General features: G+C 38.5%; 1 protein-coding gene across 1 annotated transcript in view; it reads left to right on the forward strand.

Annotated features, from left to right (window-relative positions):
• The first annotated feature begins 7 nt into the window (after window positions 1–7).
• Window positions 8–16,018, forward strand: part of SFSWAP (splicing factor, suppressor of white-apricot family) — a 44,179-nt gene continuing 28,168 nt past the window's right edge. Inside the window, exons 1-10 of the mRNA XM_010144476.1 lie at window positions 8–201; window positions 2,679–2,848; window positions 3,373–3,510; window positions 5,101–5,186; window positions 9,202–9,427; window positions 9,886–10,001; window positions 10,878–11,013; window positions 13,523–13,760; window positions 14,091–14,222; window positions 14,607–14,700. Of these exons, the coding sequence (XP_010142778.1) occupies window positions 8–201; window positions 2,679–2,848; window positions 3,373–3,510; window positions 5,101–5,186; window positions 9,202–9,427; window positions 9,886–10,001; window positions 10,878–11,013; window positions 13,523–13,760; window positions 14,091–14,222; window positions 14,607–14,700 (1,530 nt within the window). The remainder of the gene's footprint in view (window positions 202–2,678; window positions 2,849–3,372; window positions 3,511–5,100; window positions 5,187–9,201; window positions 9,428–9,885; window positions 10,002–10,877; window positions 11,014–13,522; window positions 13,761–14,090; window positions 14,223–14,606; window positions 14,701–16,018) is intronic.

Below are 16,018 nucleotides of genomic sequence, written 5' to 3' on the forward strand. Positions count from 1 at the left end.
GCCCCTAATGTTGTTGTCAGGTGGGGGTGCGGTCCCCGGGCCCCCCGGAGGAGGTGGAGTTGGATGTGGGAATAGCCGTGTGGAGCTGCTGGTGTTCGGCTATGCCTGCAAGCTGTTTCGAGATGATGAGAAGGCTCAGTACCAGGAGCAGGGGCGACACCTTATTCCTTGGATGGGAGACCCCAAGATCATGATCGATAGGTCGGTGTAACACAACCCCCAAACTCTGCTGCGAGATCTCCTGTTATAGCCTCTTTCTGTCCCTCCCCCCCCCCCCCCCCCCCCTTATGCTGTGGGCAAGTGAGGGCGGGGGGTGAACAAAGGGCTCACTGTGGAGATGTGTGGGGATCTTCTTCACTGGCAGAGTTGGAGGGCAGCTCCTCCTGGCAGAGTGAGTGCTTCGAGTGCTGCTGCTTTTGTGATGCTGCAGGGCCGACCCCCGGCAGCGGGACCGTGGTGTTCCCCGCTCTGGCAGTGGTTCCCCTTCTGGCAGTCAGTGTGCGTTGGGTCTTTCTGCCCCACTGGTTAGGGCAGGCTTTACAGGGCGGAGTGGAGAGTGAGGAGGATCTGTTCCTTTTCAGTGCAAACCACAAACATCATCTTTGCTCACTTGGAAACCAAGGGACTTTGTTGCATGGACAGACTTACTATGTTGTGTAGGTGAGAAGGGTGCGGTGTGGCAAGTGGAAAGGTATTTATCTATTTTAGGGGGAAGGCTGGGGGTTTTTTGTTTCTCTTACGTAATCTGGCTGCAGGCTGTTGGTGGGATACCCCAGCAGCAATTCTTGGCCTAATTACTTTTTCCACGTGCCGTGATTCGCTGTGTTAGGCAGACTGGTTTTGTGTGCTTGCTTTTCAGATTTTATGTCAGGAGGGGCTTTTCGTGGTTTAGCAGTAGGTACAGGTTCATGGCCAGAGACAGTAACAGAGTCTGCTTTGGTGTTTCTTCTGGTCTCTAAGTTGTTTCAGCAGCACAGGGTGGGAGGAATTTAGAAGTAAATTCCTTCAGAATGAATTTTGTGAATGTTTTGCTGGAGAGAGGGAAAGTAGGGGGTCAGGCTGGGTATATTTGAGTGGAGCACTGAAAGTACAGTTTGAGTTGTGGCTGACCCTGAAAACCTCAGTGGGAAAGATGGAAGGATTTTGGTTTGAAAAGGATCACATGACATACTATAGATACTTGTTCCTTAAATTTCATCATTGCATTGGTGTTATATATGATTTTTCCTCTTTTGATGTAGCAACAGTATTTGGCTTGGAAAATTATCAGTTAGGGAAGATCTTTTCGCTTCTTTTTGTAAAACTGGAGAAAAAAGAAATGCCCTTGCTTTATTTGGGGCTTTACGCCAGTGATGATTTTTATGATTGAAATTAATCTCTGAAATTGGAATGAAGACATGAAAAAACCAACAGTAAATGTTTGTAGCTGTGTTTAATTTTTTGAAAGAGAATAGAAGTGTTGTGATGTACACTTCTAATCCAGGTCACTTTTGTGACAGATTTCCTTAGTAGGTGGAGGCCATTTTTATGGTCCTGTAACCCCGTTAAGATGTGTTACAGAAATTGTGGGGGGTAGAAGCTAAGTGTGTACATGTATGTGTATATAATCCAGAGAAATCTGAGTAACGTACTTTCGTAAGTGAAGGGAGCCTGCAATTACTAATCTTATGAACTCCTTTGGAAGCTTAGGTTCTTTTATCTCCAGCAGCAGCAAGTCTTCATTTTCACCATTTTGAGAAAAGCTTATTGCTATAAGAAGACGTGGGTTGAAGTTTACCTGTGGACAGAGCTTGATTAACCAGACCTACGTGTTTCATTAACTTTTTGCCATAAGAGTATTTACTTTCTTTGTTTTTGGTCTAGCAAGTTGGCACAAGTCAAGAGTTGTGTGTGGGAAGACACCTCAGCGGAGTCGAGTTTACTGTCACTTCACTTTTCAATCAGTTTCTCTTACTGATGCATAAACATTATCCCAATGCAGTGCTTTTCCTGCAAATAAAATTATTTCTGCTTAGTAGAAAGGAACTGTACGCCATTGATCTTTGCCGTGTTTACGGTGAACCTCCTTAAATTGCATGTTTATGTTACTGTTCCTATGTATGTGTGTCTCTCTATCACATAACCCAGAACTTATTTCCTCAGCCAAATGGCTAGGGGCCGAGCCTAGCCATGATTTTACCTCCAATGGACGCAAGTTTCTATGGTGAAGATATCTCCTGAGAGTTCGGGACTAGCAGAAAGAAGCGAGGAAATTTCGACCGTTTGGTTCTTACGGATAGGTATTTATGTATTCGGGTTTGTGTGAATGTAAGCTATTTGACTTTCCAGAAAAACGTATTTTGCAAGTGACATTGATTGGTTGGTTGAAGCACGTACGGTAAGAGCTGTTAAGGAAATGGATCCCACTTAAACTATTAAAGGATACCTTTGCCTTTAATTGTAATAATTTATTAGTTTCTTTGAGAGGAATTTAGACTATTAAACAAATTTTCGATAGTTGGTGACAAATGATTAGCAAAATTAAATGTAACTTCTAAAAGGAAATATGCTTTAACTTATAAGTTGGTTTTTTGGTTTGGTTTTTTTTTTTTTTTTCATTTTTAATGGGTAAGTATTTAAATAGTCGCATAAACCCAAGCCCTAAGTTTTTTGCATTGACCAGCTGTTTCGTCTTGCAGGTACGATGGGCGTGGTCACCTACATGACCTTTCTGAATATGATGCTGAATATTCCACGTGGAACAGAGATTATCAGTTGTCTGAAGAGGAGGCTAGAATAGAAGCCCTCTGTGATGAAGAGAGGTATTTAGCCTTGCATACGGACTTGCTTGAGGAGGAGGCGAGGCAAGGTATTGCTCAAGGAAACTTCCGGAGTTTAGCACATGTTTAAATAAATAATTGTGAAATTAAATTTACTCCTAATTTTATACTCTCTTTCTCTGATGTTATCTTGACAGTACCCAGTGGATTCGAAAAACGGGAGTCTTTGCGTATGTGAGAGGACCTCAGGATAGCTTAAATATAGAGCCACACAGAAATTGCCCAGATTCTGAGGGCAGACTGGGATTTCAGACCCAAAAAACCCCAAAATAAACGCATTCTGCCTCATTTCTAGTGTCGTATAAATGAAATTTTGTGCTCTTGTATGCGTAATTGCATTAGAATGTTTTAACCCGCAGCCTTTATCTCTTCAGGCGGAAAAAAATGGTCAGCATGTGTACATGCTGGGTTTTTCTATTAAGTTTTTAATGAAAGCTAAAATGATTAGGTAAAAACTTCCCATTTAAAAAATAAAGTAAGAAATATTACTTTTTTTTTAAGAAATTAGCTTTAAAATATGTTCTAATGGTTGGTAATTGCATTTTTGTTCAAGAGGAGGAATATAAAAGACTGAGCGAAGCTCTGGCTGAGGATGGTACCTATAATGCAGTGGGGTTCCGTTATGGGAGTGATTATTATGACCCTTCAGAACCCACTGAGGAGGAGGAGCATCAACCTGCAAAACAAAGAGGTAAGGGCTGAAAACAGCAAGGGTCAGTTGAGAGGAAAGATCTAGCAGCTCGGTGTCGCTTGCAGTGGAAGAGTGAAGGTGTGTGTTTCATTAAAACGCAAGTAAAAAAATCTCAAAGCATTTCAGAAGGGCTTTATGGAACTGCGTTACTGAGGTTTTTTGCAAACTTTGTTTTTGATGTGCTTAAATGTTTTCTTGCTCTGATACAGTCAGGGCTACAGTAGTCAGGAAAGGAGACTTAATCCTGTCTTGCTGATTCTTACGCAGAAAAAAATAGCGATTCATCGCGTGGCTGTTTGGTAAGACTGTGTTTCTTGGTCAGGAGGGGAAAGATCATTACAAACACAGAATAGTAATTAATGAGAATATACATTTTAAAAGTTTTTGTCATCTAGTATAAACGAGTCAGTCTTAAAGCGCAGGATTTGGGTTCTTAGGTCCCCGTCTTTTAATGATGATAACTTTGCATTTTTGATGTGAAGTCTTAAGGAAGCTTTCAAGGGTTACTGAGCTATATCTTGGTAAGCTTAAGATCGGTTAATTAACAACGGAGTTGTCTAACTACATGTAGGTGGGTTACCACAGTTTGAGATGTCTTTTTACCAAGGCGTGTGCTACAGTGCAGGATCCCTGTAGGTGCTAAAGCTTATTCATCGTGGTTTGTTGCTGCGTGAGGGGTAGTGTCCAGGCAGTGTCCGTGCCACTTGCCTTCTAGCAGGGGTTTCTCCTGTGCTCTTCTGTACTGATCCTGAACTGCATTGTCTTCTCTGGGGTTTATTTCACTGGTTTTATTCCCATTTTTCTGGTAGATTCCATTACCAAATAGTTTCTAAGATCCCTCTGCATACGCTTTTTGAGTGTTTCTTGTCATAGGGGTGTTTCTCGTGTTGTTTAGGTCTGTGTATATATAGGGATAAGCCTACTGAAAAACTAGAGGTAGCGGAAGAGAGTGTTTGTAGTTTTGCAAAGATGAATGCCCTCTCACTGTTGGCCAGTAAAAAGCGAATCTGCTGAACATCACATGCTGGCTGATTGTAGCAGGCCTTTGCAAAACTGCGTGAAAATGTGCCGTAGTGTTACAGCATCTACCCTTGATCAAGTGTATAAGGAATAAATAAGAATTCCAGTTTCATTTGGTAAGAGAGCTGTCAGGAGTTCAGGTTCTGCCTGGGTTGCTCCATGTTGTTTTTCTTTCCTGGAATGATGATGTCTAGAGTAATGTTTTTCAGCCTTAATGAAATCCTATTTTTAGCAATAACGCTACAGTGTGATGACTTAGTCATTGGTAAAGAGAGATATAACTACCCACTCTTCCAGCAAGTTAACGTTTAGTTAGTGAATAGTTGACGCATCATGGAAGTGTCATGCCAAGCCATTACAGAATCTTGCAGTGTAATGTCAGACTTCACAGTGCTGCTGACAAGGTGGAAATTCTCATAGCAGGTCGTTGGAACATTGTCTTGGTTGTGAGTTTTCTTACCAAATGCTTTATCTTCTACAGAGTTTTTAGTAACGGTGGATAACAAAGGGGCGTTTAGGTACTTTTGACATGTCTTGTCCTATAGTATTTTACTGTGTCATTTCTTTTAGAAACAGCTCAGACAGAAAACGTGGAAGAAAACGAAGAACCTTTTGTTGCCCCGCCGGGACTAAACGTACCTTCTGATGTGGAACTGGTACGTGTATTTAATGCAACCTACATTTCTGTCAATCTTCAAGGAGTTTATGGTGCTTTACCGACTTTTTTTTCCATTAACTTTAGTGTGGTACATTTTAAATTATCCTAGAGTAGTAGCTGAATTTCAAATGTTCTTTTTTGAATTCTTGAGAGCTATTAACTCTCTTGAATCTCCTTTTTCAGACTGAAATTATTGCAGTGCTTATGCTAAGTGCATTTAGTGTCACTTGTGGTATTATTTTAGATAATGCAGAACAAAGGCAGTTGTTCTTGGAATAGATACTTCCTGAGATGTCAAGATTCTTTTCTGGATTCTTTTTAATTAAGTCGCAGTCTGAATGGGGTAGAAAGTGTTCAAATATAAAGGCTGTGTTTAAGATTAGCCTATTCAAGGAGAAAAAGCATAGTTCATCTCTAGCAAATGCTGAAATAATTTAAAAGTATTTTCACATAGAAGCTCTTTCCTTCACGTGATGTTACGAGAATTTGCTACGTAGTTAACTGTAAGCTTAACTGCAAGTTTGGATTTGTCCTTAAGGGAGCTGAACAGTCACCTGCTTGAGAACAGTTGTAACTATGAGGATTTTCAATTTATTTCAAGTTTCATAAAAGATGGGAAGTCAGATAATACTTTCTCCTATACTGTGCTCATGAAAGTGTTAAGGTATGTTTGGGCTGCCTTCTCAACTCGATGACCTGGGCTAGTAAAGTTTCAAAGCACTCTGTTAGAATAACTAGCAGTCAACACAGGCTATTTGTGTAAAAGTGCTTTTCTACTTCATTAACTTTTAATTGAAGGTTTTGTCCTGTCTTTTGTATGAAAATAGAGCTATTTAACAATCCAATGTGCAATGCTACTTGTTCTAATTTAACTTTCTCTACTTAACAATCTTACACATTTCGTTAGTGAAGTGCCTACAAACCTACTTCTGAGTTCAGGGAAGATTTTTTATGCATAATTGCCTTTAAATTATGAGTTACACTTAAGTGTTAGAATAAGAACACCGAGTTCTCGGTGAGAAGCTGCTTATTTAGCATTTGGAGGCTGTTTCCAGAAAGGAAGTGCTGGTGAAGAAACGTTTACTGGTTTAGACAGCTGCTGTGCTTGGGTTTTGTTCTGAGACTTAAGATACGTACATATATGTGTAAGTTGCAGAATGCAGTGTTGGGGCTTACTGAAGTAATTTCTCATTCAGCTATTGAACTCCAGTATCTTCAGATGAACAGAAAGCAAATGTGACCAGCATGTTTGGTTTTGATTTAAAAAACAAACCAACCAACCACAATATTTCGGCAGAAGCTCTGAAAACAATGTAGACTTGACCTTCAATTTGGAATTGTGAGAAATTTTTTTGTATGCCTTGATTTGTTGTTGTAGTCAGGTCATTCAGTTTTACTTTGAATGTATTTATACTGTATTTTTTAATTGAATTGCTGTGAAGGATAGAAACCTGGTCAATGATTTGTGCGGTTTTACAGGCATGTTTAAAAAATACTTCTCACTCTACTCTGTTCCCTTTTTTTTAAAAAAAAAAAGGTGGGGGGGGCTAGAGAGAGAAGGAGAAAAAGAAAAATCCAACCTAAATTCCATTGCCATTATGTCAATCAACAGGTGACGGGAGCCAGTGTGCAGATACATTGCTGATTTGTGGAAATGACGGAGTGGTGCTCTGGGTCTCTCCAGAGTTTACTGCTAATTAATATTAAAGTTAAAAGACATGGCACTTGTTGATGATCGTGGTAGCGGGAGTGCTCTTGTAAACTTTGAATAATTTTGGGGAGGAAACTGTAGATTGGAAATAAGATAAAATTTGAGAATCAGCATGCTGTCTTGGAGACTTCGACCCGGTCTGCAAGGTGCAGTTGAGTGAAGACAGATATAGTTCCTGTAATACAGAGCAATCCAAAGTGCAAATGTTAAATGAAGACAGAATAGTTAAGCCGCACTACTGCACAAAACACTCAGGGTCTGCAGTCAGCTGCAGCATCTTCAGTGTGATGCCTCTGACTGCAGCAGTAGCGTCATTCTGGAGCTTAATATAGTTGTGTCGAGGATGCAGAGGGTCATCCCCTGCTTTAAACTGTTGCTGTCAGGGTTGTGGGCAAAGATGACTGTTCTTGACCACTGCTTTTTAGGAAGTGTGTGGATGGTGTGGAACTGGGCCCTGAGAGGAAATACCAGTTAAGCGGAGGAGGAGAAAGTGAAAACTGCTTTGTTTTCTCCAGATGAGAATATTGAGAGGCATGAGACTTGAAATTATTTTCCAGGCTTACCAGAGGTTGGGGAATAGTTACTTAACTTGCACTAAGGGAGACTCGATCATTGAAAAACTATTAGTTACAATTCTAATTAAAGATTGGAACAGAATATCTGACTAGATGATAGCACTTATGGCACTGGAGTATTTTTCAGAAGGGATTTTTCTCTGTTCTGGCAAGTACTCTTTGTTTTCGTAAGTTTTAACAGTTCTCAGTTTAAATATTATGTGTTTTTATTGAATGTAATAGTAAACTAGAACATGTCTGTGATATCTGCATCTCTTTCCCATTAAACGTTTTTTGCCTTGCAAAGCTTCTGAAGTGTTGTAGATCAGGACTGGTAGTAATCTTAAAGTCAAAAGCATTTCAATAGTTATAGTAGCTGTTTTGCAGAGCTTACAGTAATAGCGGTTTCAAATGCAAGACCAGATAATAATTTCCGATTCCATATTTGAGCTCCAGTGCTGATTTCTAGCTTTGTTTATGAATCTATCAGCCCTGAGTGTATTTTGTATCTCTGCGCAAGAACCACAGAAACAGGGAAACTTGACATCTGATTAAATAGTGAAACTGGCAATGCACAAAATGTTACCAGTTTGTTGAGAACTTCATTGTCTCTAATTAAAGTAAGCTTTGATAGTGTGTTAAAGGGACAAGTAAAACTTGGAACAACTATTTTCCATATTGAACATGAGGTTCTATAAAGAATCCAATCAACTAAAAATAATTTCTAAAAATGTGCTGTTTGATCTTGTTCAGACTTTTTTCCCTAAAGAGAGCGTCACTGTCTCGTGTGCTTCTGATCTTCTGAAAAATATTTGAGGTTTGCAGCATACTTCTTTAGCTAGACCAATAAAAATGCAAAGCTAAAATGAATCATTAATGTGACACTTCAGTTTTTATAGGCACACAGAGTGTGTGTTTCTGCATTTTATTGAGCACAAGACAAAACAGAGCTATCTGAGTATGAAATTAAAGACAGTGAATGGTGAAGTTCATTCATTCTTTAACTATATTCTTGGTTTTTTCACTTCTTGGTTTGATATGGCAGTGTTCCTTAGATGGGATTTCAGGAGTGGAAATGCATGGATGCTGCTTAACTCTATTAATTTTCTTTTTTTATTTTATTGCTGAAGTGTTCAGTGACTCTATGGGAATGTGACAGCACATAAGAATTGCAGTTCTTAGGTTGGTCTTAAGATGCAAAGTGTTCCTTCCAAGCAAATGCGTAGTAAGGAGCTTTTGTAGTTAGGGAACAATATTTGCACACACGGTCGTAACAGAATAAAAGACAGCTGCTGGGAGGACCATGTTGAGTATGTTGAGTCTTCAGAGCACCTTGAGGTATTGTAAGGTAGGGCCACTCTTAAGTTGTCACTGCTGTGTCAAGAATCACATCTGTCTCCTGTGCCAGCAGAGTGTCTTATGGCTTAAAAGAATTTTTTTGCCACATCAAACACAAGCAGGGTTTGTTCCCCTCTTCATTTTGGTGTGCAATGGCAAAAATAGTTGTGCTGATAAGGAGTTGTGCTGATCTTGCAAAGGGAAGCGAATGAGCAGCTAGGGAAGACTGGGACACTTTGTAGGTTTTTTAGTGCTGCTGTGCTTTCAGTAGGTGAAAGTGATGATGACACTGAGTTGCTAGAGAAAGCTGAGAAGAGGGAACTACTGCTCTTTCTAATTCCCTCTGGAGCTCAAAAACACTTTACAAGCTGCTTGTGAAAATACAAATATGTGTTATTTTACTCCCACAGCCACCAACAGCAAAAATGCATGCGATTATAGAACGAACTGCAAACTTTGTCTGCAAGCAAGGAGCACAGTTTGAGATCATGCTAAAAGCCAAGCAAGCACGCAACTCCCAGTTTGACTTCTTGCGGTTTGATCACTACCTCAATCCCTACTACAAATTCATTCAGAAGGCTATGAAAGAGGGACGGTACGCTGCTCCCTCAGAAAACAAAGCAGACGAGAAAAAACGTAAGTTGTTGCTTGTCAGACAGATGGCTTCAGGGTGTGAATCGCTGAAGCATCCACTGGTGGTGTTTTGGTAAAACAGCCACCTCTTGTTGGTGCAGTGCAGCGGCCGTGCTCGTATCCTGCAGCTGAGATTGATGCGATGAGTCAAAATTTTGTCTATGTTGGAGGAGATTTTGGAAAGGGAAGACTGTTCTGAGAAACTTTCAGATACAAGAGCTGCTGTGGTCTTGGAGCTCTTAGAACACTTGCATAGCTGTAGTCCAACAGAAAATTGGACTGTGCACTTAGGTTTTAGTTTTGTTGATGACTAGCGGTGTTTTCTTGTATCGGTGTTCTTGTGAATAAGCAGATATATGAAGATGGTCGTTTCTTAATGCATGCTTGTTCTGTACCATCTTTCTCTCCCACTACAAATCCATAGCAAACCCAAATAAAATTCAAACATTGCTTTTATTTAGACTCAAGAGTCAAATCTGAGGAAGAAGACGATGATGACGACGACGATGATGGAAATTATCTGCATCCGAGTCTTTTTGCATCTAAAAAATGCAGTAGGCTTGAAGAACTCATGAAGGTACTTGACCCTATAAAAATTTCTTTCTACCTTCTAAAACATCTGATTCATGGACACAGAAATTCTAAAGTGCAGGTGTTAATATCTTTTGTTAACAAAGATGATTTCTTTTCCCCAGACTGTTTGAGTAATTTAAGTCTGTTTTGGTAAACTCTCAAGTTACCTTTTCTGTAGTACATAAATTGATATTTTTCTATTTGTGGGGAATTACACTTCCATTTTTGCTGTGCTCTGGTATTGAGGGCATCAGTGAAGGATTTATCCCGCAGAACCTGTGTTGAAGCTGAAGAGATTAACATATTTAATGCCTTCTGTGTAAGCTGAGAGAGAATGTTTTCGGTTTAGATTTTAGTAGATAAAATGTTGACATGAAGTAATAGTTTCGGTGAATTTCAGAGTATTTCGTCAGAATGTACTACTCAAATGTGAATTTTGCTGGATGCATTGGGTTTTTTTGTTTCCTGAGTTTGAACAGTGATGCCGTAATGGGAATTACAGATGGTTGTACACATTCGAGGCTTTCAGAGGAATGGCAGTGGTGCTGTCTGATATTTAGACAAGTCAGGTTCTGTTTTTTATCCCAGCCTTGGCAGTAAATTAGTAACACTCCCTTTTTTTTCCCTTTGTTTTTTATGTAATGGATTTCTGTTCTGATTAAACAAAACAGAAAATACTTCTGTTTTCATTTTTGACAAAGAAGTTGATACTGAATGTGAGAGCTATAAAAACAGTAACTTCAGTGTTTGGACAGTATTATTGGTGACTATTAACATCAATAAATTTGCTTTCCAAATGAGATTGATGCCATCATGCTTTAAATACATACTTCAAATTTTAACCTTGGGTTTTTTTTTTCTTTTCTCAAATTTTTTTCAGCCTTTGAAGGTAGTAGACCCTGATCATCCACTTGCAGCACTGGTGCGCAAAGCACAATCGGATAATAACTCATCTACGCCACAGTCAACAGATGGGGCAGCTGTACAGACATCTCAAGCAGAATATTCCTCTGATTGTAAGTGCATTGTGATTAGGCAGCTGGTGCTGGGCCTTGATGAAGTGTATGTGGTCGCTGTTACGTTAGCGTCTTACTTGATCATCTGTAACTGCTATTTATTCTTTTTCAATCTCCTGAATCTTTGAAGTTACATTTTTCCACTGAGTATCTGTCGAATTGTTAACTGCTTAGACAAATCAGAAATGGGGTGGAGGGAGTGGGCAGGCAGGAGGCCAAGTCTTCAGTCTGTGGGCACGATTAGCACAGAACCCTTAATGTTTTTCAGTAACTTCCATCAATTTCTGTTAATGAAGCCTAATGAATACCTTCACTGTGAAATATAAAACTGACCTGTAAAGTAATTCATGAGATTCCCATTAAAAAAGCTTACTACCTTAAGCAAAATGCTTACTGATGGATGCTAAGTCTCATTTGAACAGTTTTGCTGGAGTGCCTAACACTAAGAAAAATCTGTGAAGGTAAAATCATGTAAATTGAAGGGTCCCACTGAACTGATAAAAGCAGATTGTAGTGTAATATCTGTTCTAAATTTGGAAGTAGCTTTACATTAAAGAAACCTTTTCTTGACCATTGGGTCAATTCCTATAATTTTTCATTATTTTACCTTTTATTCTGTGCACTGGTGCAGCATTATATGCAGAAAATAAAATTCAGGAATATACAAAATTCAAGTTAAAAATTGGTATTTCTTATTTTATATTGCAGTATCTGAGAGAGCATACTAACTCTTAAGTGCTATAGCTGCAGAGGACATTCTTTATTAAAGGAGTAGATATTCTGTTTTTTTTCGTGAAAGAACAACGAATCCAATGATATATTTAAATTATGAGCAAGCAGTGTGGAAAGTTGTGTGCTCAACTGCTTTTTTCGTGCACAGTGTTGAAATACCAAGACTTTATTCTGCCTCCAAATTATTATTAAATCTTAGATTTTTCTTGAACGTTTCAGATAAATATAAATACTGTCCTGTCGATAACCTCCTTTAAGAACCTGCTTTGCTCTGAAATTTTTAGCAACATTATCTTAACTTCTCTGGGTGTGTCTGGTTTCCATTATCTTTGAAGCTGCTCAGTGCAGGCCTTGTATAAAGCTCCTGCAAATCTTACAGATTCTGATACTCGAAAAGGTGACACCAAACTTAATTGGGTTTATGTGCCTCTAATTCTTTTCAAACTCCAGGATTCCGAAAGTCCTTGATTCCTTCACTATAGTGGTGAAACTTAAACTTACCCTTTCCTTGTGGAGCTTTACCATTTGACACAGCCTCCTCCACAGTAGGGTTTCATGGTACCCCAGATTTGTCGGTAGTGATAGTGTTACTTCACGATAGTGATAGCGATGGAGTTCTTGGTTTTTTAGTAAAGTTGTTGCAAATAAGTATCACCATAATGATCTGAGTTGATTCCAATATGTTATGGGTTGAGAGTCTTAATAAAACCGAAATAAGATTTCTGTGGAGAAATTGAAGGTTGTTAGTTATTTCAAGAAAGACTAAAAGGAGAATAAGTATCTCTAGAATAATGCTTGTCAGTTTTCTGATGACTTTCATGTCAGGCGTGAAACCGAACCTATATGATGCAAGCTGGGAGATAATGTTTTAGTGGCAAAATGAGTTAAGTTTGCAACTCTTCTCCCTGCCTTTAAAACTTAACTGATCTTTATTCTGCTCTCCTTAGATAACTTACTCTTTGAAGAAAGTAAATACTGCCACACGGGAATTTTTATGAAGCTTTTAAGAAGATAATCCATTATAATTTAATGCATTGATTAAACTTTGCCTCCAGAAATGTAAACTGTTACTGTAAATCCTTTGAAATATTTTACCTGAATTCTTTCTGTTTATATGTCTTTCTGCAGAAAATCTTTTAGATTTACAAGAAGTAACTGCCGTTTAAAAGTGTTAATCTAATTAAAGCATTATAAAATGTTGTCTTTAAATAAAGCAAGCAAGCCATAAGCCTTTGCACTCTCAAGAAATAAGTATTTAGAATGGGAGAAGCCTCTAGTGTGGAAAACATGCTCAAATCGGTTGTTCATGTCTGTCTGCTTTTTGAGGTTCTGTAAGTAGGTGTGTGTCTCTGTATAACGATACGGTGGTTTGGAATATGTAGAGCGGTACTAGGGGTTTCATGTCTCAGTGTCAGTTTTGAATATATGTGCATTTCTTAATGCATACACAGTTTTAACTGAGTTAAACTGCCAGAGGAGAATTAGATTAGGAAGAAATATTTTTTTTTAGCAGGCTTTCTCTGGTTCACATTTTTATTCATACCTATTTGGCTTCCAACTGTCCTTCAGTACATTCTGATTCTGTCTCTTAATCTACATATTTCTTACTCTTGCTAAGCACATTAATATGAACATTCTTCTTTTCCTAACACAAGAAATTAGATACCATTTCTTAGTGTGTTATATGAGCCTGTCAGTGTGTTTGTACTGATGGGATTTTTAATTGAGTGCTTCTAATTAGAACATTGTTTTTAAACATTTTTTTTTTTTTTTGCAGCAACTGTGGCAGCCATGTATTATAGTTACTATATGCTACCTGACGGAACCTATTGCCTCGCGCCTCCACCTCCCGGAATAGATGTTGCCACCTACTACAATGCGTTGCCTGCAGGGGTGACGGTATCGAGCACTACAGGGGTGGCAACAGTACCTCCACCCCCTGGTACTACTCCCCCGCCTCCCCCAGACACCACTGAGAGCAGCAGCGGGTTGACGTCAACCACAACATCTACAAGGTACCGCATACAGATTTGCTTGTTGGTTGGACGGGCTGTCTTTCCTGAGCTTCAACATGAAGGGTTTCGTAAGGGTTCTGTTACTGGCGATTCCTCAGTAACATTCGCCAGTGTTTATACAGCTTCGATTACCTCCACTTTGGTTTGTGATGTTGTATGTTGTTATTGTTACCCAGCTATTATGAATTTTTTGTGTGATGGAAAATCAGGTTATTTTAACTGCATAATGAACCCAGAGAGCAAACATTTATGTAATGTTTTTTTGTTAAAGCAGGGTCTGAAAGATATTTGTGTTCCATTTATGAAAATGACGTACTTCTGATTTTTCAGCACAATTGCTCCAGTGGTTGCCATTATACCTCCACCCCCGGATATCCAACCTGTTATTGATAAGCTAGCTGAGTATGTTGCTAGGAATGGAATAAAATTCGAAACCAGTGTTCGTGCCAAGAATGATCTCAGGTAAGAGAAAACAGTTTTTTAAGTTCTCTTTTAGAAGTTGAGATTTTAATTTTTAAATGTATTGCCAGGGCCTGTGGGCCTCAAGAAGAGAAGTACTCTTTTTTTTTTTTTTTTTTTTTTTTTTTTTTTTTTTTAATTGAAATTCAGGGACCTACTTGAAGATAATGCCAAAGCATTATTGCCCGTATCCTCAAAACAACCAACCTAACAAAAACATCTCTAGAAAGCATGCTCTGAATGTGCATCCTCTGAAAGCTTAGGTATAAGTTAGTGCTTCCAAACATCCAATAAGGTTCTATTTGCTACAGATAATTAGATGGCAGAGCATTGTTGGTATTTACTGTGTTTGTGTGCACGTTAACAAACTCAGTTTTCTTTTAACAGATTTGAGTTCCTGCAACCGTGGCACCAGTATAATGCTTATTATGAATTTAAAAAACAGTTCTTCCTTCAGAAAGAGAACAGTGACAGCTGTCAGGTACATGTGTGTTTGTATATACATTATTAAAAATGCAATATAAGTGAGAAAAGGACTTGCTTATCTGCTGTGTTACCATGAGGCATTTTGAAAATGGAACACTGAATTGTGGAGAAAATGTTCAGCAAAGGATGTGAATGCTTTGTTCCTGTTGTTTTGAGTTTTGTATAGCATTTCAGTAAGGATGTGTGAGGTGGTAAGATAGTTCCTGCTTTTTAGTGTAGGTGTGGTTGTAATATAAAATGGCAACCTGAAAATTTTTTTACTTTCTGCGCAAAGGAATACGTGCTTTGTGAAAGTTTGGAGCTTTGTAGGATTGGGATGAGTGTTCTGTTGTCAGGTTAGGTGGAGCTTTTTAACCAACTGTACCTTCTGGTGTGCCTCATGGTTCCTTGTAGCCTAGTAGCTAGACTACTTTTCTGACATGCTTTTTTTGAGGGAGATTTTGTTAAAGAAGAGTCCTGTCGTGTTTGACTAAAACAATATTGGAGCTTCAAAATCTCCCATCAGTTTCCTACTTGCTTTGCTTCTTCTAGACCATGTTATTAGAAGTTGATACCCAGACTTGGCATCCTTGTTTTTAACTATTCTGATGTTAGCTACTCTCACTCGATTGCTCTCTTACTGAAAAGAAAATTGCAAATAGTATCAGAAATACATTATCTGATGTTAACTTTTCATGGGAAAGAGCTATTTTTTTTTTAGGCCCTATGTCATTTGTCATCTCAAGGCTTAGATTGGGGAGCCTTAAACTGAAGAAGGTAGGCCTGTGGGTAAACTCCTCAAAATCATTTTGTGGAAAATGAAGAAATTCAATACTAGTTGCTGTTTGAAACACTTGTATGTAATATTTTGTTTGAATAGTGAAAAATGTTTTGAAAACAGTTTTTAAAGATAAGCCATGGTAAATTTGATCTTATTCAGCTGATAAATTACATGCAAAATTGTCCCACAATGCTGACTGTTATTGTAGAATTTCTTATTTGCAAACCAGTGGTTTGAATTCGTAATACTTGAATAATTAATAAGGACTTGTTAACATTTATTTTGGGGGGAAATTGTACACTAACCAAAATGTAATAATAGCAGATTCATTTTAAGTGTTCAAATGAGTACAGCTAAGAAGCAAGCAGAAACTGGTTTAAGTCCCTTGGGGTCATGTGTAGCAATGCATATTTTCCTACTGCATGGTTCTGTAGGTAATGCCATTCTCTTTAATTTTTTAGAGTAACGATTTCAATATTATCTTTATGTTTTAGTAATGTGTGTATAGGCAACTACTGCAATTGATTGTTCTCCTTTTGGACATTAAAGTTAA

This window comes from Buceros rhinoceros, unplaced genomic scaffold, assembly GCF_000710305.1.
Source record: "Buceros rhinoceros silvestris isolate BGI_N320 unplaced genomic scaffold, ASM71030v1 scaffold6941, whole genome shotgun sequence".
NCBI classification, from domain to species: Eukaryota; Metazoa; Chordata; class Aves; order Bucerotiformes; family Bucerotidae; genus Buceros; species Buceros rhinoceros.